Genomic DNA, 25,358 nt, shown 5'->3' on the forward strand with positions numbered 1-25,358 from the left:
AATGGACAACTAAACTATAGCATCAAAAAGCTTACATGCAAATTTCTTTTGCAGGAAAGAGACAAAGAGAAGGATAGAGAGAAAATAAAAAGTGATGAAAGAACGAGAAGTAGAAGCCGCAGTCGGAGCCACAGCAGGAGCCAAGAAGTGGTAGCTGGAGATGGAAAGACTGCAAATGTGAACAAGGAGCAGAGGCAGACGGCCCCCACATCATCTCCAACAGCTGAAGCTCACCACCACCATCATCACCAGCAGCAGCAGCAGCAGCAGCCATCTGCATCCTCCACCGGGGACCGACTGGAGGTTACAGATGTTGCTGACAGGAACTCCTACCTCAGGTACAATGACATTTCTGATTAATAAACTGTTCGATATGGGGTGGGCCTGCAGCCTTCAAGTAATTATTAAGCATGATTGTTGCCACTTATAGCTATCAAACATTATTTTAGTTTTTATTTATTGTGATTGAAATTTTAAGTACTGCTAACTGTCTGGCAGGAATCTCAATCGCAAAGATACATAAATACTAGCCCCAACAATAAGCAAGATCCAGTTTTTACAGTACACAGATACAAACAACAATCACTGCTTCCAGAATGAGATTTTCACTCTGCAGTGGAGTGTGCGCTGATATGAAACTTCCTGGCAGATTAAAACTGTGTGCACCTTTGCCTTTCGTGGGCAAGTGCTCTACCATCTGAGCTACCGAAGCACAACTCATGCCCGGTCCTCACAGCTTTACTTCTGCCAGTATCTCATCTCCTACCTTCCAAACTTTACAGAAGATCTCCTGCGAACCTTTCAGAACTGCTATAATATATTTTTTTCATCTAACTTATTGTAATACCTGTCCACAGCTTCTATACATTCTTTAAATGACACCATTTTCATTTGTAGCTATTACATTTTTTATTGTACTATCACAATTTCAGCTTGTGTGCGACTATCAAGTATAAGATTTGATGTTGTATTACAGCACAGAAGAAGGTTAAATGCAACTGCCTCAAACAGAAGCAGCAATCCAGACTGGGGGCAGGGAAGGGAGGGAGAATTCAGGAAACAGGTGGGGCATGAGTCCACACTGCCTGGAAAAGCATACAGCAACTAGATGGCTGCAAGACAAGGTTGCCAAGCACAATGTCAGGAGGCTGTGTGGGAGGCTAGGCGAGGTGGGGGGGGGGGGGGAGATAGGAAGGGCCAGAAAGGGAACAGTAAAGGAACAGAGAAAGAGAAAAGACTGGTGGGTGCATTGGAGAGAGAAGCGCACAATGAGCATGAGAGGGTGTGAATTGGGAGAAGGTGATACGACAGAGGGGGCAGAAACTGTTGGTTGGAGAGTGTGAGGACAGTAGCTTACTGCAGGTTGGGGTCAGCATGATATCAGGAGTGGAGAAGTTAGGATAACTCAGCTCCCATCTGCACAGTTCAGAAAAGCTAGTGATGGAAGGAGAGAATCTAGATAGCCCAGGTAGTGAAGTAGTGAAGCAGCCATTGAAATCAAGCATATTATCTTCAGCTGCATGTTGTACCACAGGGTGGTCCACTTTGTTCTTGGCCACATTTTGTGGCAGCCATCATCCTGGTGGACAGCTGGTTAGTTGTCATACCAATAGAAAAAGCTGTGTAAAGATTGCAGGAGAGCTGGTATATGACATGGCTGCTTTCACAGGTGGCCTGGTAGCCAGGCTTCTGATGGGATAGGATAAGCCTTTGACAGGACTGAAATAGGAAGTGCTGGGTGGGTGGACTGGGCAGGTCTTGCACGTGGGTCTTCCACAGAAATATGATTCTGTGGCGCCAGATTGGGACTGGGAGTGGCATAGGGATGGACTGGGACATGGAGGTTGGTTCACAACTGAACACCACTTTAGGAGAGATGGGAATGATCTTGGCTAGGATGTCCCTCATTTCAGGGCATGATAATAGACAACAAAAGTCTTGAAAGAGGACAAGGTTCAGTTGTTTCAGTCTGGGATGGTACTTGGTGATGAAGGAAGTGCTCCTTCAATTCTTGGAGTAGTTGAAGGATTGGGAGGTTCTGTGGGGATATGATATGGAAAATCTGTTTGTGGACTGGGTCTGGAAGATAATACTTGTCTGTGAAGGCCTTTGTGAGACCTTCAGCATACTGGACAAGTGTGATCTTCTCACTGCACTGAGAAAGACCCAGGTGTACAGCCTGCCCATTCCACCCATCCAACACTTCATATTACAGTCCTGTCACAGGTTTTTCCTACGCCATCAGTCATACGCCAGCTCTCCTGCAACCATTGCACAGCTTTTTATATTGGTACGACTGTCAACCAGCTGTCCACCAGGATGAAAGACCACACCAAACTGTGGCCAAGAGCAAAGTGGACCATCCTGTAACCCAACATGCAGCTGAACATAACATGCTTGATTTTAATGGCTGCTTCACAAGTCAGCCCATATAGATCCTTCTGTCCAGCACCAGCTTTTCTGAACTGCGCAGATGGGAGTTGTCCTTACATTCTCCACTCCCAGAATCATTCCAGTCTCAACCTATGGTAATCCACTGTTCATACACCCTCCAACCTACAGTTTCCACATCCTCTGCTCTATCATCTCCTCCCAATTCATGTCTCCTCACAGTCATTGTGATCTCTGCCAATGTATCCCACTGGTCTTCTTTTCCTTTCTCTGCTTCTCTCCTTCCCCCGCCTCCCCCCCCCCCCCCTGCCCCCCACTCTGCTCCCTCCCCAACAGCCTCCTGATGCAGTGCTTGGAAGTCTTGTCCTGCTACCATCTGCCAGGCGGTGCTGACTTCTCCTCCCCCCCCCCCTTTCCCCCATGATTCCCCATTACTCTTCCCCCTTTCCTGTCCCATTCCAGTTTTCTGCCTCTGTTTGACATGACACAATTGAATTCTATCCAGAGTGGCCCAAGAGAGTGGTCATCTGTGCACAAAGTGTGCTTGCCTGTGTGAATAAGTGCGTGTTTTCCTTTCTGAAGAAGGCCTGTACCAAAAGGTCAATGCGTAACTGTCTTTTCATTGTGCCAGTCTGCAATTCAACATGCCACTTCTACAGGTCGTAGCAGTCTATCCTCTTTCCTAAAGTGGTGTTCAGTTGTGAACCCATCTCCACGCCCCAGTCCATCCCTATGCCACTCCCAGTCCCAACCTGTTGCCACAGGATCATATATGTGTGGAAGACCCACTTGTAAGACTTTCCCAGTCCATCCACCCAGCACTTCCTATTTCAGTCCATTAAAAGGCTTTTCCTAACCCATCAGAACCTGTGAAAGCAGCCTAAGTCACGGACCAGGCACTAATGACCATAGCAGTTTTGCGCCCTAAAACCAAAACAAAACAAAACAAAAAACAAGTCATATACCAGTTCTCCTGCGATCTTTACACAGCTTTTTTCCATATTTGTAGGGCCTGATGGACAGCTGGATAACAAATATTTTTGATGAAGATGTAACTTCAGCTTGATTAATCAAAATATTCATATCAATAATATTTCATTAGTATCAGTGAAATGTACCTTTTAATATGTTTATCAGTTAGGTGTCGAAGTAATCTATCTTAAAAATACTGAGTGATTGTCTGTCAAGTGTTTGAGAGGAATTAAATTTTGTATAGTCTCTGCCAAATTTAGTTCTTGGAGCATCACATGTTCTGATACTCAGAGCATCTGTTGTATAAAAAATGGCAAATTTAAAATATCACCCCGTCTTGGAGAAATTTCTGTAAACACTATAACATACTACCACTACTTTGCCCTAAACACATTTTTAATAAGTTTAAGTATTTTATTCCAAACTTTACTGCTGCTTTAGAGAGTTAATATTATTTTAGAAGTGACACATATCAAAAATGTTACATTGTACTTTGCTTGTCTCGGATATAATTTTGAGTTATGAGATCTTGGTACAAGTGTCAAATTGCAAATAAAAGCAATTTAACTCTGGAGTTTATTACAAAGAAAGAATTCATCAAAATACTGAGCTATGGCCACTATAAATTACACCAAACAAGTATTGATTCAAAACTAAGAGTGTGACAATAATGAGCCATGACTGAACTAAAACTAAGAATGTGTTTAATAAGCCATCATTTACAGTCACAGTCATCATTGTATTTATAATCTGATAGTGAAATCTTCTTGGCTGATAAGCCAAGCATTGATGTTATCATATTGTCACAATGTTTCAATAAGTTTACAACCTACCATCTTCAGATGAAGATTTTTGGGAGATGATTTTATAATAGGATACGCCAAAAAAGCTTGTAAACACCTTCTTAACAATCAATACATATCATACTGACAGACAGGGTGAGCAGCAGTCTACAACTGTTTGCTGACGATGCTGTAGTGTATGGAAAAATATCATCATTCAGTGACTGTAGGAGGATACATGATGGCTTAGACGGAATTTCTGATTGATGTGATGAATGGCAGGTTGCTCTAAATGTCAAAAAATATAAGTTAATGCAAGTGATTAGGGAAAACAATCCTGTAATGTTGGAATATGGTATTAGTGGTCTGATGCTTGATACAGCCACATCAGTTAAATATCTTAGCATAATGTTGCAAAGCAATATCAATTGGAATGAACATGTAAGGGTAGTAGTAAGGAAGTTGAATGGTTGACTTTGATCAATTGGGAGAATTTTATGAAATTGCAGCTCATGTATAAAGGAGACCATGTATAGAAAGCTAGTGTGACCCATTCTTGAGTACTGCTTGAGTGTTTGGGATCTCATAAGGTTGTGTTAAAGGAAGACACCCAAGCAATTCAGAGGCATCCTGCTAGATTCATTACTGGTAGGTTTAGCCAGAATGCACGTACTATGGAGATGCTTTGTGAACTCCAATGGGAATCCTTAGAGGGAAGATGAAATTCTTTTTTGCATAATGCTATTGAGAAAATTCAGAAAACTGGCATTTGTAGCTGACTCCAGAATGATTCTGCTGCCACCAACATACATATACCATGTGGACTGTGAAGACAAGATACAGAAGCACATAGTTATTCATTTTACCCTCGTCCTATTTGTGAGTGTAACAGGAAAGGAAATGACTAGTAGTGGTACAAGATACCCTTTGCGGCACACCATACAGTGGCTTTGGAGCATGTATGTAGATGCTTTGCATCCTTATTATCTTACAACAAAGTTTACTATACACGAACAATATTTCAGTAAATTAGATGTCACAGTTGTTAACTCAATCTTCATTAAATAAATTATCATGAAATTCTTCCATAAAATCTGCAATGTTGTTCATGCAATTTTAATATTGTTTTTGTTTTATGAAATTTCTTGCTTGAGTCATTTAACCATGTTTTGCATTAATTAATGCACTTTTATATGATAAAGGAAAACAATGAAATATCTGTCCCTGTCTCTTATTGTTATTATTATTTTTGTTATTGTTGTTGTAAATTATCCTTGTACTCATATTTTAAGTCAGAAGAAAATAAAATATCAAAAGTTCCAATTGTTTATTCATATAAATAAGTTATTGTTAAAACTGTAAAATGATAACTAATGGGAAGAAAATATGCAATAGTAATGGGTTGTTCGTTAAATGTTTAGATCATGTACCATAATAAATTATAACCAGACTTAGGGAATTGCATTTGAACACTCATTACATGTGTATTTTGTAAATATTTTACTGAAAATTTAATAATTATTTTCATTTATATTGTTTTGTTTCCACAGTGACTCTTCTTATGAATTTCCCAATTCATATTCGATAGATACTAGTGATTATTCGGATGGTCTGAAGCCAATGAAACCATTTGGTATGGACCTGGATGTGACCAGTAACAGGAGTAGCATTATTTCTCAGGTAGGTTGGCTATTGCTGAATCAAAATCGTGGTCTTAATGTGTGTTACAACATTGCAAGGAGACAGATTGGTTGGCCAGTGTTACCTTCAGGAGGCAAAATTCAAACTACTGCCAATAAAGATTTAAAAGCAGAAAAAAATCTATTCCTAGTGTTTGCAAGTATTTGCTCTTTCCTCAGGGATGAATGAATAAATGACTGAGAAAGGTTGAAAAGGAGGGGAATGTTAGCTGCTGTCACCAAGCAACACTGTTGACACACTGGACTCACATTCAAGAGGAGGATGGTTTAGATCTGTGTCCAACTATCCAGATTTAGGTTTTCTGTGATTTACCTAAATGGTTCCACACAAGTGCTGAGATGGTTCCTTTGAAAGGACATGGCCAATTTACTTCCCCATTGTTGGAACAATCTAAGCTTGAGCTCCATCTCAAATGGTCTCAATGTCAATGGGATATTAAGCACTAACCTTCCCTCATCCTCCCTCTGTCCCTCCCTTCCTCTCTAATGTCTCTCCATTCATGTTTATTTCTTCTCACCCTTCTTAAATTTGGACCAGCGAGTCTGTCTCCTGGTAAGCTTAGTTTTCTCAAGTGCTCTTTTTTTTTTTTTTTTTTTTTTTTTTAGATGATCATCATAAGGTTTCAGGCCTACGAGTCACCATGTTAAGATGTAAAGGACACATATGTGTCAAGAATTGCAATGTTCTGCTGGTTCTTTACTGTGATATCTGGTGGTAAAGTAAAGTCCGATCGAGGACCAACACTTCCTGTTATTTAATCTTGTTTACCTCTGTATTTCAGCACTTTTGCCAAAATTTTCTGATCAAACTTCTTTTCTCAAAGTGCTGTAGCAGTTAAGAGTACAAGTCCAACATCCAACTCTTGAAATAAAGGCAACACTTCTCATTAACAACATCTTGAATATTGCACTCCATTTACAATAACTGTGCATTACAAAAGTGTTTCATTTTGTAGAACATCACAAAGACATTGATGAGGACAAAGTCCAAAAACATTCTGTCTTCATTAACAGATGTAAGTTGAATATATCTATATAACAAGATTTCTCTTGTCAATGTGAAATCATAGACATTGTCATGGTCATTCTTCCTCTATGGCCTGCACCATATCGCCAAGGCAAGAACCAATGACATGGAATAAACCACTTAAGCCTTGGGGTACTGTGAATGTGGTATGACTTTTATTGTCATCCCAGCTTGCAGATATGCTGTGTCCATCTACAGATTGTCTAATACATTACAAATATAAACTTTTTATAGTGAGAGTCATCATTCATATTTCATATGTTTGAAAAATGCTAGTGCAACATTTTGTGGCGGTGTTCGTAGCGACAAACAATTCGCGGTAGAAACGGCTTACGAAGTCACCGCCACACTTTTAATAGCGAGCCGACCGGTCCGCTGGAACAGTGAACAGAAAGATGAAAACCCAAACACTCTGATTAAATAAAAGTCGGTACTTATCTTTATTGACGAAGATACAGAAACACAATAGTGAACTCCGTGTCTACAGAAATCTGTCTAGTTCGAGTCGGAGCGGCTAGGTCAGCGTCGGCTGGCGACAAACAACAACTCTGCTGCGATGAACACACAACTGACTAGCAAGTACACAATTCGGTGGCGAGTATACAACTGAGCGGCAAATACAGAACTGTCCTAGCGCTCGCGACTCCAGCGCTTAAGAAGCCAGAAGCCAGCGGTGGCGCACGCAGACTTGCAGCGATTTCCTGTATCGCTGGCGCTGCTTATGCGGACGGCGTCTGGACTTTGATGCTGCCAACCTTTTGGCAGCGGGCTCGGTTGGCATTACTGGCTAGGATATAACACTCCTCCCCCCCAAATCGCCGCACTGTTGTTGAATAATGACGTGGCGAGCGTCGATGGCGGGGGAGGGGTCTGGCCGCAGGCGTAGCAGAAGAGACCGGGGCGGAGACTGTTGTCGGTGGCAGTCCCCGGTCCGCACCCCAGCATTGGCCGCGCGGGGCCTCGGGAAACACCGACTGAAAACCGAGGTCAGAGTGCACGCCTGTGACCACGGGCGCAGCTTCTGGTACTGGACGCGACGGGGCGTCAGGACCCACGAAGAGAGGCAGCGTCTCCTGACGCTGCGTCGACGGCTGCTGAGTGGGCGCCGGACAAGGTGCTGCGGTGTCAGACTCCTTGGGGGTGCCCAAGGAAAGCGGCTGCAGGACAGGCTGCACAGCCACCGCTTGGGAAGGCGGCCCGGCTGAGGGGTCGACGTCCATCAGCTCCGAAGGCGGGTGGCGACTGAAGAGGGACCGCAGGCGCCGGAGCGACCACCTGGGGCGCTCCCGAATGAAGCTGCGCGGGAGGCATCAACGGGACGGGCTGTCGGCGTGGTAGCGGCGACGGCTGCTGCTGCTGCCCTGGGGGCGGCAGCGAAGTCGGAAGGCGCGGCTGGAACCCGCCGCGGACCAAATCTGTGGACAAAGAACGAGCGGCAGAATCCGGGCGGCCAGTGCGGCGCAACTGGTTCTGATGCCTCCTGTGCACCCCAGTAGCACCTTGAACAGTATAAAAACCGCGACCCTGGACACTTATCACGGTACCACGTTCCCAACGACGGCGACCGTGATAAACTCTGAAAAAAACGGCGTCGTTGCGCTGAAAACGCGTGCGATGCTCAGAAGCGGCGGGTCGATCCGGGGGGTGCAACAACCGTAGTAGGGTGCAATGACGACGGCCGTGGAGAAGCTCCACAGGCGAAGGGCCGTCGCTTGGCGTGGTCCGGTACGACGACAGGAACGTGATGAGGGCCTGCTGACGAGAGTGCGTAGCACGAAGGCGGTCCATATGATCCTTGAATGTGCGTACAAAACGTTCCACTGCACCATTCGATTGAGGGTGGAATGGCGGAGTAAGAACATGGCGAATGCCATTGGCAGAACAAAAACTTTCAAATTCAGCAGAGGTAAATTGTGGACCATTGTCAGGCACTAAAACTTCTGGAAAACCCTCAATACAAAAAATTGAAGTCAACGCCTGTATAGTTTGTGCAGACGTTGTAGACTGCATGGGCACAACAAACGGAAAATTACTAAAGGCATCTATCACGATGAGCCAACGAGAATTCCAATATGGACCAGCGAAATCAATATGTACTCGCTGCCAGGGACCGGCAGGGCGTGCCCACTCAAAATAGCGTTGAGGCGGAGCAGCTTGGTGTTCGGCACACGTTGAACAATCTGTAGACATCTGCGTAATCTGCTTATCAATGCCAATCCATGTACAATGACGGCGGGCAAGCTGCTTGGTGCGGACCACTCCCCAATGACCTTGATGCAACAAGTCGAGGACCTTGGATTGGAGCACTTGGGGAACCACTACACGAAGCTGGTCATTCTCGGTGCGTAACAGCAAAACTCCGTGCGAAACAGACAACAGATGACGTTGCGGATAATAGCGACGAACCACAGGATCCGATATGTCCTTTGCCTTGGACGGCCAACCACGTTGAACAAAACGTAATAGTAAACTCAGATGAGGATCCGTAGCTGTCTCACGTGCCACCTGATGATAATCAATCGGAAAATCCCGGAGGGATTGATGCTCATCGGCGTCAATCTGATGGCAAGAGTCTTCAGAGGAATCAAAGACATCATCCGCAGCAATCGGCAATCTAGAAAGCGCGTCAGCGTTTGCATGCTGAGCTGTAGGGTGATACAGTATCTCATACTGGTATTGTGATAACAAAAGAGCCCAACGTTGTAGTCTCTGAGCTGTCCGCTGAGGAACTGGTTTAGATGGATGAAACAGTGACGTCAGGGGCTTGTGATCTGTTACTAAATAGAATGATCTACCATAGAGGTAGTGATGGAATTTTGTGACACCGAACACAATAGCCAACGCTTCCTTGTCCAATTGGCTATAATTACACTGAGCTTTGTTTAGCAATTTAGATGCGAACGCAATAGGACGTTCGGTGTTACCGACTCGGTGAGACAACACAGCACCGAGGCCGAAAGAAGAGGCATCACAAGCTAACACCATAGGCTTGTTAGGGTCGTAATGGACCAGACAACGATCATTCAATAAAGCCTCTTTAAGGTGCTGAAAGGCTGACTGGCAATCAGCTGACCACACAAACGGAACATTCTTACGGCGGAGACGATGCAACGGTGCAGCAATCTGTGACGCATTAGGTATAAACCTAATATAATACGTCAATTTGCCAAGAACTGCTTGCAATTCATGCAGATTGCGAGGGGCGGGCAAATCACGAATAGCTGCTAAATGTGACTGGGAGGGATGAATGCCTTGAGCATTAATAACATGTCCCAGATACTCCAACTCCGTAAGGAAAAATGAACATTTATCAATGTTGCAACGTAGGCCTGCCTGAGACAACACTTTAAACAAACACTCCAAATTACGGAAATGTTCAGCAGGCGTCCGACCGGACACAACAATATCGTCTAAATAGTTGCAACACGATGGCACATTAGCCAGAAGTTGTGACAAAAAACGCTGAAAAACAGCTGGAGCTGACGCACAACCAAAAGGCAAACGCAGAAAATGGAACAACCCCAACGACGTGTTTATGACAAAATACTGTTGTGATTGCTCGTCGAGGGGCAATTGCAAATATGCTTCACGGAGATCAATTTTGGAAAAGAAACGAGCTTCCCCTAACTTATCCATCAGCTCGTCCGGTCTAGGCAAAGGAAAAGAATCAATGACAGTCTGAGGATTAACTGTCGACTTAAAATCAGCACACAAACGTAACTTGCCAGACGGTTTCTTTATAATAACTAAGGGAGAAGCCCACTGGCTCGCTGAAATGGGTTGAATAACACCGTTGTTTTGCCAACGACGAAGTTCATCTCCTACAGGCGCCCGGAGGGCGTGAGGCACTGGACGAGCACGACAAAATCGAGGCTGAGCATTATCTTTTAACGTAATATGAGCGGCAAAGTTCGCAGCACAACCTAGTTCGTCGTTAAATATGTCACTGTATCGTTTACACAAATCGGTTATGCTGTCTTGAGGAACAACAACAGAATTAATTTGCAACACATTGTCTTGGATAGACAGGCCAAACAAGTCAAAACAGTCTAATCCGAAAATGTTGACACTGTCTGTAGCGCGGAGCACTGTGAATGAAACTGTTTGTGTATTGCCACGGAATGTGGCTGGCACGCTACATACACCTAACACAGGAATGTGTTCGCCACTATAAGTAGCTAAAGAATGTTTTGCCGCTGAAAGTTTAGGGCGGCCGATAACCGCATACGTAGCACTATTTATGAGAGTCACAGACGCACCAGTGTCTAATTGAAAATTGAAGGTCTTATCCTGGATGCGTAGCTTCACAAATAGTTTATTACACTGTCTCCGGATCGGTGCAGTGGAGGCGGAAGACACAAAATCAGCGCGTTTAGCGCGTGTTCGCTGCTTACGCCAACTCGTGGATTGGGCGGGTGGAACAACAACTCCCGCTTCACTTGCAGTCTGTACATTACTTTTTACAGCGTTTGAATTACGCCTGGGTCGCATAGCAGAGGGCTGGGTGGGTGGCTTATTGCGAACAAGTTTATTACCCACACGAACCATGGAAGAGTCTTTAAACGTGACCTTCTGGGCGGGCTGGCTGTGAAGTACATGAATATCCATGGGCTGGACAGCACTAGAATTGTTCTTGTGTTTACGCAAACAAACAGTCTGGATGTGTCCTTTCCTTTGACAAAAGTGACAAACCGCGTTTCTTAACGGGCAACGTTCACGAGGATGAGCAAGAACACACTTAGGGCAAGACTTAACTCTATCATTTTGCACACGCGGCTGACGAATGTGTTTAACATGACGCGGCCGGCTAGTGTTTACAGTCTGACTCTGCCGGTGGGGCCGCGGGCGTGACATAACTTGCGTAGCACAGGCAATTTGAGAAATACATGGCTGATCTAACTCACACTCAGCATAGTCAAAAGTATCTTGGGCTTCAATGATGTTCATCACAGTCTCTAATGACGGGTCAGGCAACTTTAAGATAGCAGCACGAATACGAGAATCTGCAATGTTTTGAGTAATAGCGTCTCGTAACATGACATCACTGTAGGAAGCTCCACACACACAATTAAATCGGCACTGACGGGTGAGGCCCCGTAAATCTGTTAACCACTGTTTATTAGATTGATGTGGCAGTTTCTTTAGTCTGAAGAACTTGAATCTGGCTGCTGCCACATGAACTCGCGGCTCGAAATACTCAGCAAGCTTGTTAACAACAATGTCATAGTCTAAAGCTTCTGGCTGGGATTCCGGGAACAACTTACAAAGTAGTCGATAGACTTCCACGCCTGCAGTGGAAATTAAATAAAGCTGCCGCTCAGTACCTGTGATTTTGTAGACTGTCATGTGCGCCTGCAACTGCGCGAAATATTCTCGCCATTCTTCTCTGGATGCATCAAAAGCACGGAAATGTGGTGCTGCCTGTGCTTGTTCCTTTTGTGTTGGAGGATTAGCCGCTTGTTTGGCGATTGCTTCCACCAGACTTTGTATTTGCTGACTCTGTAACAAGATCAACTGTTGTAATTCGGCAGACATAGTGAACACAAATTAAACCAGCCCCCAAAAGTTTATCGCTATAATTAGTATAACCAGAAACAAGTTGAACCAGCCCTGCACACGAGTTCGGCAGTCCTCGTCACCAGTTTTGTGGCGGTGTTCGTAGCGACAAACAATTCGCGGTAGAAACGGCTTACGAAGTCACCGCCACACTTTTAATAGCGAGCCGACCGGTCCGCTGGAACAGTGAACAGAAAGATGAAAACCCAAACACTCTGATTAAATAAAAGTCGGTACTTATCTTTATTGACGAAGATACAGAAACACAATAGTGAACTTCGTGTCTACAGAAATCTGTCTAGTTCGAGTCGGAGCGGCTAGGTCAGCGTCGGCTGACGACAAACAACAACTCTGCTGCGATGAACACACAACTGACTAGCAAGTACACAATTCGGTGGCGAGTATACAACTGAGCGGCGAATACAGAACTGTCCTAGCGCTCGCGACTCCAGCGCTTAAGAAGCCAGAAGCCAGCGGTGGCGCGCGCAGACTTGCGGCAATTTCCTGTATCGCTGGCGCTGCGTATGCGGACGGCGTCCGGACTTTGATGCTGCCAACCTTTTGGCAGCGGGCTCGGTTGGCATTACTGGCTAGGATATAACACAACACATCACCAGCGAAGTGATATGTTACACTGCAGAATATAAGGCATATATTACATGAGTACAGTGCCTGAAGGCTAGAAAATCTACAAAGAATGAGAATGTATCACAAATCATTTTTCACTAGAACTATTTATAGCTGTAAAATCAATTTAGATAACTATGCATCACACAAGAAAGTCACTTAATCAATACCTAAATAATGGAAGTAATGAAGGTAAACACTGACTATATAGCTGAGGCACTGAGTGCTCAAGAAGCGCATAAACAAGGCCAAAGTTTACAGAATGAATTTTCACTCTCCAGCAGTGTGTTCACTCATTTGAAACTTTCTGGCAGATTAAAACCATGTGCCAGACTGGGACTTGAACATGGCCTTTTGTGGACAAGTACTCTGCTGACCAAATTACATGAGCATGACTCAGGACCTGCCATTGCAGTTTTACTTCCACCAAAGTGCTATGCCAACTGAACTGACTGAGTGCATCAAATGTGAAGCTGCAATGGCAGGTTGTGAGTCATGCTCAGATAGGCAGCCAGTAGAGCACCTGCCTTCAAAAGCAAAAGTACCAGATTCAAGTCCCGTTCAGGTACACAGTTTCAATCTGCTGGAAACTTTTCAATATTGGAATTGTTGTTAAACATTTGACAAAATCTTTGCTCAGAACTGACAAACAATTAAACACACACACACACACACACACACACACACACACACACACACACACACACACGCACAGCTCTACATTGTCTGAGCTTCATAAAAGGAAGGAGAGGTTGGAGGGAAGGGAGATAACAGCTGGGAGGGAGCAGCAGCAAAGAAACATGACACTGGAGAGCATGTGGTATACAATTAAGTAGAGGAGCATTTTGGGCGGAGGAGCTAAAACACAGGAAGATGGAGATTATGGAGTGGAAAGTTGTTTATTACATACAAAGAAACACACTGTGCATGTCACTGGACAGAGGAAGGTTCAAAGTTTTGACACAGCTGTTCTATTGTTTATTTGTAGCAACATGATAAATCCACCACAATGGAAATCATTTTGTGTGTTGGAATTTGCACAGAGTCAATTTATTTTTCAAGGGCAACTTGCATTCCACTGTCAATTCAGGAAGAACCCACCTCTGGACAAGCATAGTTATGACTGGCATACAAAATTCTTGGAAGTCAGTTGTTTATGCAAAGGGAAGAGCATTGGTCTGCCACATACATTTGATGAAAACTTCGAATGTATCCAAGATGTGTTTACATGGAGCCCCTGGAAGTCCCCAGGATTGGCAGGCCAGAAACTTCATCTTCCTCAAACAATGGCGTGGTCTGTTCTGAAACTATGCCTGCATATGATGCCTTACAAGTTACATTTACCACAGCAATTGCATCCCAGTGACCATAACATCAGGTACAAATTTTTCACTTCAGTTCTCTTGGATATGGCAGAGGACACCTTTTCTGAATGATTCATCTTTGTGGATAATTGACATTTTATCTATCAGGTAAAGTAAACTGCCATAATGTAAGAATTTTAGAATCACAAAATCCTGGTGTCACTGATAAACATGAAAGAAACTCACCAAAACTGAATGAGTTTTGTACCATTTCTGTTCACAAAGTTTATGGATCTTTCTCTTCTGCAGAGGTAACTGTGACAGGATGTCATACCTCAACATGCTGCAAAATTGGTTGTTTTCTCAGCTTCATGAAGATTGCAATCATTTTATTTTTATGCATGATGGCACCCCACCTCCTTTCACCTCGAGGTGCAGCATTATCTTAACACCACCACCCCACGACATCATATTGGAAGAAGTGAACAACAAGACCTTGTTCATTGTTTTTGGCATCCAAGGCCATCAGACCTTGTGACTCACAGTTTTTTCTGTGGAGTTACAAAAGACAGAGTCTTTGCCCCACATATGGCAGCTACTCTTCAGGAGCTGAGAAATCGAATTGTTGAAGCCATTGATTAATATGTGTAAGTTATGGACTAATGTTTTTATGTTTCTCAAACAGTACTTGGTGCTCCTGTAGAATGTGAGGTATAGTGTCTGTATAAACAGAAAACTTTGAACCTTCCTCTATCCAGAGACATGCACAATGTGTTTCTATGTTTCATAGTTTGTAATAAACAAGATAAATCTGACAATGAAAAATCCAGGATGGAATGTATCCAAATACCTCTCGTCTCCCCTGTGTCTAACCTGCAGCACTTCGCTGTCTGCCACCCCTACCCTACTATACTATCCCTCCCCCTCCCTGCCCCAACCTTCTCCTTACCCCCACCGAGTTACCACTCCCATCATGCACTGGTGCTGCTGCTCGCAGTGTGGCCTCAGTTGGCTGTGACAATAGTCGTGTGTGTGAATTGTGTTTGCGAGAGAGTGTGTCTGTACATCTGCCATCTATTTTTGACAAAGGCCTTACTGGCCAAAAGTTTTATTTGTGACACTCTTTTCATTATGCCTATCTATGAGTCAGAATCTCTGTTACAAGATTAATCTGTTCATTCATTTTGAGTCACCCTGTATTTTCTGCCACTGGGTTTCATTCATACATTCATTTACACATTGTGTTCTGTCAATTCCATCATGAAGGAGAGTCTTCAGGAATGAGACAAGTTATACTTTAGTGCCTGAAGTGGCCACTGTTGGCTGCTTGCGTTCAGCAAACTAACAACAAATTACGATTAGTGCTAAGGTATTCAAACTGATAATCATGGTAAGTTTTGCTAGATTATCTACTGATCTGATGAAATTACCTTTTCCATGACACTTATGAGTCTCAACTTTATCTTTGGTAATGATAGAAGCTGAAGAAATGAATTAAAATTTGTGGGACAGCTGGAACTTGAATCCAGGTCTCCTGCTTACTGGGCAGAAGTGCTAACCATTATATCACCATAGAAGTATGGCTGGCACAGCTCCATGGACTACCATAGTCCAGTGCTCTTCCTAACACAAACTTCAGTTCATCCCTTCAACCCTTTTTTATCCCTCTTAAATAGTCGACATTGCAGAGGCTCTCTGGTAATGGACTAACATCCCAACTTTCTATATAACTGGGTGATCCAGCCTGTACCTCAGGCAATGCTGAAGATTTAAGAAGGGGAAAAAGGGCTGAAGGCATGAATTGAAGTTTACTGGTATACATAATTAGTGTTAACATTAATGAGGACATTATTTTCTAGTCCTGTTCATGCCGCTACACTTCAAAACTAATTATTGCTTTATTATTATTCTCCTTATTCTCCTCCTTTGCCTCTCTTCTCTCTCTCTCTCTCTCTCTCTCTCTCTCTCTCTCTCTGAAAACATCAAATATTTTTTTGGCTACTCACTGAACTCCTTTTTTAAGTCACTGACAGCTTTAATAATGGATAATTTCCTCCTCTGGTGTCATAGATAGCCATTCTTCTCAAAATGAGATGGTTTATTTGTGACAAATTTCGTTAGTGAATATACACATTGTGATGGTGCAGTTAAAATGCCAAATTTCTTAAATTTCTTGAAGAGGTAACTACACGATGACCACAAGTCAGCAACACTTATTATTCTCACTGATCACTTTTGTGCAGTGAATACTGTGTTTGTAAGTGTTGAATTACCCCAGAAGATTATTCCACAGGCCATTATTGAGTGTGAATATGCAAAATATGTCAGCAGATTGATTCATTTGTTTTCAAGACAAGCAATTTTGTGAAAAGCAAAAGTAGCTTAAATTAATTGTTTGAGAAGCTCAGTAATATGCATCTTCTAGTTGATGGACACATTTGGGGTCACTGTGGGAATGTCTACATCACTGGAATATCTGTGATTGCTGTGAATCAGTTCCTCAGTTGCCTAGGCATTGCAACTGCAGTCAGTGTCAATGGCCTTCCTTCCCAATCAGCATCACCCACCTCTGTGTGGCTTCAACCCAATTGTTGGCACCATTTCACTATGGTTAGACATGAAATTGGATTTGGTCCATATGCTGGAGCTCCAAAATACAAATAAGCATCAAAGATCCCAGGAGGTGCGAAGAATTAACCTCAGCTATAAACAGCAGTGCAGTGCTAATAATACTGGATTTTTCAAAATGAATATTCAGGTTTTAAGGCTTTGTAGCAGTTATTGCATTCAACTTGACGTCAAAATTAATACACCAAATGAAACAGTAACTTGAACAGATTTGTTTGCAAAACTGTTTCAAGCTATAAAGCCTACAGACTATGATTTATGTGCCAACTTTTCAAACTAAATGTTACTGCATAACAATGAAGATTTTCTGGATCGTGTCATTTCCGGTAATGAATTAGCATTTCACCTAAGCAGAAATGTGAATGCACATAATCTGCACATCTGGGGGTCAGACAACCCTCACAAGATGGTACAAATGCAATGAGATGCCCAAAAGAAAATGTTTTCTTTTTTTTCATCTATATCCTGGTGGAAAGTTTATGGGCCTTTCTTATCTTGATGCACTAGAACTCTGACTCTTTCCTCAGTTAGAAGAAACAAAACCCTAGAACTTCATCTGGCAGAAACATGGGGTGCTTCCTCACTGGTGTAACTCAGTATGTGATTTGTTAAATGACATTGTACCCAAGTGCTGGATTGGCTGCAAGGGTCTGTATGACAGAGCTCATTCAAGGTGTCCTCCCAAGTCACCCAGCCTCATGCCATGTGATAGTTACCTTTGGGGTTTAATAAAGGATCATGTGTATTATTTGCCTCCATTACCAGATGAACTACCCAACTTAAGAAATAGGATTGGAGCAGTTGTTGCAACAGTTAGCCCAGGCTCACTGATGAAGGTTTGACAAGAACTCATCTATCAACTTGATGTGTGCCTTGTGATGAATGGTGCTCACATTCAACACTTACAAGAAAAGCTATTTGTCTTGCTCTTTCATTTGATGTATTATTTATAATTGTAAGTTGAATGTAATAAATGCTGAAAACCTTAAGACCATGACATTCATTTTGAAACCCCCATTACCTCATACTCCATTGGAGTACAGGCAAGTGAGTGTGCATAACAGTACAACATGCAACAGCTGAAGACTGGATTGACTGTCAAAATATTGACAGAAAAGTGTAAACAACATCTCGGTTAAACACCTGAAAGTACACCATTATCCAGTTACATGGCACATGACAGAAAAACAACTTTATTGCCGAAGTTCATTCTGCAGTATCCCCTTTCCTTCTGTGTACAAATGTGATAAGTATGTAATATGGGTTTGTTGTACTGTTACAATAAAAACATTATTTACTAATTTCAATAATGAAAAAATATTTTGTTCATGAACTGAACTTAAGTAACAAACTACATTGTCTAGCTTCTACTGACTACACTCATTGGTACCTTCAAAAATGTTTTGGCACAGACTGCTTCAATGAAGCATTTTACAAATTATTGTTTTCAAAATGTATTTAATACTATTTTTATTTTATAACAAATAAATTTTAACTAACCATAATTTTGACACCAAAAGTCAAATTCATTAATTTATTTTTCTGTAATTTCTCAAACTAATGTTTCATATGGTACTTAAATATAAGTAACATAAAGTTGACAAATTGATGTTACAAACTATAACAAAAACTTTATCTAAATACCAAAATTGACAATATTTTCTTCTGTCATTTTACTGTGACTGGACTCAGAATTCTTGGTAGGTAAAACACACCATGGTATCTCAGATGGAGTATCGTCAACAATCTCAGATGGAGTATCGTCAACAGATGTAGAAGTAACTTTAGGTGTGCTCCAGCGAAGTGTGGTGGGACCCTTGCCATTCATTTCATACATTTATGACCTTTTGGATAATATTAATAGTAACACTGGACTTTCCATAGATGAGCATAAAAAAAAGTTGTGTCCTATGACTGCAATATCAGTGAATCATGGCTGAAATTGGTCAACTCATACAAATATCTGGATGTAACTGATCTACAAATCTATTACACTCCTTTACATATCACTCCATTACTTCCACAGAAATCACAAAGAAAAGATTAGACTACCTATGGTTTATATGCAAATGGAATGTGAAAGCCCTAAAAACTGTTAAAATTGGAGGTACCCTCTACCATGTACTCCACTGAGGTTTGCATAGTATATATGTAATATTTGCACAAACGAATTTGACACCCAGCATGGTGGCTGATGAGAGTGAATATAAATGAGAAATGCCTTTATGGTCACTCCCATCAGCCACCGCACTGAGTGTCAACTTTATTTGCGCATATAGTAGTTGTAGGTAAAGATATCTTTTGAAAATAATTTTCTTTTTCTTTCATAAGTAAATTTCATCACCCAAAGTTTTTAAACTTAAAAAATGCATTACATTTAAATTACACAACGCTACTGTTATTAAATAATTCTCATTTTTAAACATTTTATCAGGATATCTGTTTTCAAAATCCCTCGTGTATTAATGATACCTTGAGTGTCACAGTGATTAAGTGTGCAGACTGCACCAGAATAATCAAAACTGGCTCTCAGTGTGAGGAATCTTAGTTATTTTCATTTGAGATGGTGTTATTCTTATTATCAACAGTCTTCTGACCGGTTTATTTATATATAAAAGCTGACTTAGGAATTTTCCCTTGTGTGAGACCACTTGGTCAAGATCATGTGTTGATTTAAAGTTCTCAATTCACATATTTTACCATTCTCATCACTTCTTCTGTGTAATCTTTTGTTGATTGTTTCAATATCCACTAGTATTGTGATATATTGCGAAATTTCAAACACTTGCAACTGCCATGATTAATGGTACTGTTATCATATATTGTAGGTTTAAACTAAATTGTGCTCTTTTAAAATTTTTGAGGACAGCAGGCCTATCCTCATTCAAAACAATCTTTCTCTAATTTCATTGTACAGTTATTTGAGAAATAGGTTAGTTTCAGAATTTACAGACACTTCCTAAACTATATTTCCGTAAGTCAGCTGTGCGAATGATTTGAAAATGTAATTTAATTCATAGTAAATCAGCATTTGTGACTCACAGTTCATCCGAAGTATACACTGAATTTTATTATATATCAACACAAATCAATGTGTATTTTTGAGAATTTTTGGAAGCTACCATTGTCCTTTGCATAATCTACAAGCAATTTGTAACAAATCGGTGTTTGTGACTTAGTTACTGTAGCAGATTTTGTAACTAACATATTGTGTTACATCTAGTTTTCCCTTAAAGAGGAGTAGTCCTACATATTATCAACATTTGTTGTAAATTAACTCTGTTTTCGAGTTTGCTAAAAGCTATAATTAACATCAAAAGGTTTTAGGAAACTAATAATTTTTACCACAGGTTTTTGTGTTGCCTTAACAGAAATCTCGCTGTATCTGCTACAGTTCTTAAGGGGAATTAGCAACTTTTTAGCTCAACATATTAAAAGATAATCAGCAGGTTTCATTTAAAGTTATCTGTTCACTGCATTGTAATACTTTGTACCAGCCAAAATGCAGCCCCACTGTGAATGCCGTTCTCAAACACAGAATGAGTTGGTTGATGTTTGTAAGCAGCTGGAAATCACCTTGACTACAAGCAAACAATTGGCAGCTGCTGCAAATCAGTGTGTTTGGTGAGCCTCTGAGAGCCATGTACCTGTGACACCTGAAACCACAGGTACCTGAAGTACTGTTCTCTCCTGTGGATCCTATCTCCTCTGCAGAAAGTACAGCATCTGTCAATAGCTGCCCACCTGTGTGTGGCATGATGATGGTAGATCTAGGTGTTCTGTACAGGGTGGATGAGGCCAAGAAGGACTCAGGTTGCTGTACCGGTCCCCCCTAACCAGTAAGTTTGGGGCGCCAACTGTCACTGAAACTGAAACTGAGGCAGTGGAACTCACTTCACCTGTTTTGGAGAAAACTGTTTTGTCTGGTGTCAAGGGGAGGCAAACACAAAATGTAGGGTCTATTGCCGGCCGGAGTGGCCGAGCGGCTCTAAGCGCTACAGTCTGAAGCCGCCCGACTGCTATGGTTGCAGGTTCGAATCCTGCCTTGGGCATGGATGTGTGTGATGTCCTTAGGTTAGTTAGGTTTAAGTAGTTCTATGTTCTAGGGGACTGATGACCACAGCAGTTAAGTCCCATAGTGCTCAGAGCCATTTGAACCATTTTTTTAGGGTCTATTAATTGTCAGCAGTTCAAACGTATGGTGAATGACAGTACTACTTAGGGAAATGGCAGCAAGGGACAGGAAAGGACACCCGGTGCACTCAATGTGTATGCCTTGGTACCTCATTCAACATGTTGAAGAGGCTATTCCAGTAGCAATTGAGGGAGCAGGGTGCAGCCAACTGCAGATTGTGGTGCATATTGGAACAAATGAAGACTGTTGTCTGGGGTCTGAGGTAATTATTGAGTCATTCCAGTGGCAGAGAAGGTTGAGAAGACCAGCCTTGTGTGTGGAGTTTCAACAAAGCTCACTATTTTCAGCGTTGTCCTCAGAACTGATCGTGGCCCTTTGGTTCTGAATAGAATGGAAGGACTGAACCAGAGACTTCAAAGCTTCTGTGACAAGCTACACATAGGGTTGGCAACTGTAAGCTCCTCCTAAATAGATCAGGTGTGCACTACACATCAGAGGCTGCTACTCAGGCAGCTGATTGTGTGTGAGCTGCACACAATGGCTTTTTAGAGTAAATGAGTCCCCATCCAATCCAGATAAGACTGAAAGAAATGCCTCCCAAAGGTGAGGTATTAAAATCCTGCCAAAGGATTCACAACAAAGTGCCAGAGTTTGAAGTACTCATGAAAAGCAGTGAAGCTCACAGACTATTAGTTACAGAAAGCTGGTTGAAACCTGAAATTGATAGCTGTGAGATCTTTGTGGAAAACAAGTGTATAACAAAAGGATAGGCAAATTGGAAATGGAGATGGTGTATTTGCTGCACTAGACCAGAAACTCAAATCTACCAAGATAGAAACTGAGGCAGTACGTCAGATAGTTTGGGCATGACTCAGTGTCAGGGGTGGGCATAAAATGGTAACTGGATCCTCCTATCGCTCACCAGACTCATCTCCTGATGTAACCAAAAGCTTCAGAGAAAACCTCAGTTCACTTGAACGTAAGTTCCCCAATCAAAATCTGATCATCAGTGGAGACTTTTGTTAGTGGTGTGCATGATAATACATCCTGTGAACGTTTACTAAATACCTTCTCTGAAAACACTTAGAACAGATAGTTAGGAACCCTCTCATGATGGAAATATGTTGGATCTAATGGCAACAAATAGGTCTGACATTTTTGAGGATGTCCATATTGAAACTGGTATCAGTGACCAGTCATCTTGAACAGAATGACATTCTCAGTGCCAAGCAGCATAGCTTTTGAAACGTCGATCATGTGAAACCCAACTCACACTTTTCTCAAGTGACATAATGAAAGCTCTGGATCAAGGCACTCTGTTGGATTCAGTATTTCTTGATTTCCAGAAATGTGATCCAAGGCATTTAAACTGGAGAACTTTTCTGAATTTAGAATGCTGGTCAATTTCAAAGTAAGGATTTGGGTTTATGATTCGACCTATTTCCATATATTCGGTTTTCTCTTGGTGAATCAAAAGTCCCATTTTGCTGGCACTGTGCCTCAGAGATCTGTCAATGTCTTTCAGTTCTTCTTCAGTTTCACTTAGCAACACTATATCATCTGCATAAACAAAGAGTTTTACTTCACTGTGTTCAAATCGGAGACCATTATATAGAAGTAAATTAGTCTCCCAAACCACTTTCTCTAATGCAAGGTTGAAGAGGACACATGAAAAAGCATCTCCCTGTTGTAAGCCTGCTTTAATTGGATTAGGTGGGGGATATGGATCCTCTGAACTTCACTGCTGCCTGGGAGTCATCCATGCACAGTTGTATCATCCTAATGATTTTACTGGGTATACTAAATTCTCATAATGTGTTGTAGAGGTTACTTCCTTGGATGCTGTTGTAGGCTCGCTGGAAGTCAATGAAGAGACAGTGGATGTTTTTGTTAAATTCCCAGTATTTCTCAAAGCTCTGTCATATAGTAAACAAATTATCAGTTGTGGAATGTTTTTTTCGAAATCCAGCCCTGGTAACCTTGAATAATGTTTTCTGCGTAAGGTTTAAGTTTTTCCAGAATGATCATTGAGAGGATTTTGTATGTTATGTTCGGCAAACTGATGCCTCTCTAATTTCCACATTCCATTCTGTTTCCTTTCTTGTGTATTGGACAAATTATTGCAGTTTTGCAATCTTCTGGTAGTGTTTCAGTTTTCCAGATCATTGTGATAAGGTTATAAATTGCTTTGTGTAGTTTCCTTCTGCCCTCTTTTAACATCTCTGCTGATATCTGGTTCTCGCCTGCTGCCTTGTTGTTTTTGAGCTTTTGCACAGTCGTCATTATTAATGCTGTCACTCTCAGACATTGCATAATTGAAAATTATGTGTGGATCAGTGCAATTTAACATTTCTGAGAAGTACTCTTTCCGTCTTTCTAGGATATCTTCCAGTTGCATTAGCATATTTTGATTTTTATCTATTAGGAATAGGTTTTCACTTTGATAACCTCTCTTACTTTTCTTTGTATACTGAAACAACTTCTTTGAGTTTCCATTCCTGCTTTCCACTTCTATAGATTCTAGTACTCCAGTTAGATATTTCCTTTTCTCTGTCTGTAGAACTCTTGCTGTTTCTCTTCTAACCGCCTTGAAGGTCTCTCTCCTGTCCTCACTCTCCTTATTATGCAGACACAGTATCCTGGCTTCTTTCCTCCTTTCTACTGCTCTCTGACACTTTTCGTTGAACCATTTCTGTTTCTTCATTTTCTTTTTCTTGCCCAATGTTTTTTCTGCTGCATCTATTAATGCAGTCTTTATTCTTTCCCAAGCTTTCTCAACACTACTTTCCTCCTCAGCTTCTTGCAATACTGTAAATCGGTTATTTATTTCAGTTGCATAGGCTTCTTTAACAGACAGTGCCTTCAGTCATTTGATGTCTAAATTAGGTTTTGGTATGGCTTTTGGTTGTTGATGCCAAATCATCTTGATTTCCATTTTTCCTACCACTAGGAAATGATCTGAGCCAATTTCAGCTCCTCTGTACATTCTGACATCTCTTATAAATGAAGTAAACGTAGATCTGTCATAACATGGTGAATCTGATTTACTGTTTTGCCATCTGGAGAACACCATGTACCTTTGTGTATATCTTTGTGAGGGGACATTGCTGAGCAAATTCTCATATTCTTTGACAGTGCAAAGTCGATCATTTAAATTCATTTTCGTTTGTGGTCAAGTGCTTGCTATGTTTTCCTATTGTGGGGATGAACATATCCTCTTTAACTATTTTTCCATTAAGTCCCCTAAGATAATTCTCATATTTCTTGTTGGAATACTTTTGACTACTCTCTCTAATTCTTCATAGTACTCATCTTTCTCATCCTCAGTTGAATCTTCAGTCGGTGCATGGACATTTATGAATTTTATATTGTATCACTGGTGTTTGATGGTTATGTAAGACATTCTTTTGTTAATGGGATAGAATTCCTTAACCTGATTAACAATCCTGTTCTTAACAGCAAAACCAGTACCAAATTTATGATATGTTTCATCTCCCCCATAAAGAATGACACAATTATCCTCCATGTGTATCCCTTCTCCAAGCCATCTAACTTCCTGTAGAGCTACAATGTCTGTCTTGTATGTTTTTAGTTCAGATATCAAAGTCACTGCCGCAGCTGGTTTATTAAGACTATGAATGTTTCATGTCCCAAATGTTAAGCAGTGTTTCTTGTTTCCATCTCATGAATTCCTGTTCCATAGCCTAAGTCCATTTCCTATGAATCCATTATCTGAGGCAAATCGTTGATGTGAGCCAAAAGGTATAGAATCCCCTGACCGCATTACGAGCACTGCACAGGTTAAGCTTGGTGATGGGGCTGCCACCTCACAGCTTCCAGGCTTGCTGAGTAATATTTTGGATTACCCTTTCCTATGCAGATTGCCTTTCCTGGGCTCTGAGCTCTGCCTGCCCCGTAGAGATGCCTTCCACCTCTTCTACCATAGAAATGCTAGAAAAACATTCTCTTTCAGCATCCGAGCCCTCGACTTCCTCTTCACTGGTTTTGATCCACCCTGGGTATTTAATTTCCCCAGTACCCACCACATCTGGTGAGCATTCTCCTATCTGCCACCTGGGGAGGCACCCGATGGGGGACCAGCAACCTCTCACACCTATGCTTATTGTCAAAAGTACAGTCATATGTGGTATCAAGTGAAATTTGTGACTGGATTGAGGACTTTTGGTAGTGAGGACATAGCATGTTATTTTGGATGCAGAGTCATCATCAGATGTA

General features: G+C 41.8%; 1 protein-coding gene across 1 annotated transcript in view; it reads left to right on the forward strand.

Moving 5' to 3' along the window:
* Positions 1 to 25,358, forward strand: part of LOC124716776 (PHD finger protein rhinoceros) — a 227,976-nt gene that overhangs the window by 179,366 nt on the left and 23,252 nt on the right. Inside the window, exons 20-21 of the mRNA XM_047243323.1 lie at positions 55 to 338; positions 5,696 to 5,825. Coding sequence (XP_047099279.1) covers positions 55 to 338; positions 5,696 to 5,825 — 414 coding nt within the window. The remainder of the gene's footprint in view (positions 1 to 54; positions 339 to 5,695; positions 5,826 to 25,358) is intronic.

Source organism: Schistocerca piceifrons, chromosome 9, assembly GCF_021461385.2.
Source record: "Schistocerca piceifrons isolate TAMUIC-IGC-003096 chromosome 9, iqSchPice1.1, whole genome shotgun sequence".
Taxonomy (NCBI): Eukaryota; Metazoa; Arthropoda; class Insecta; order Orthoptera; family Acrididae; genus Schistocerca; species Schistocerca piceifrons.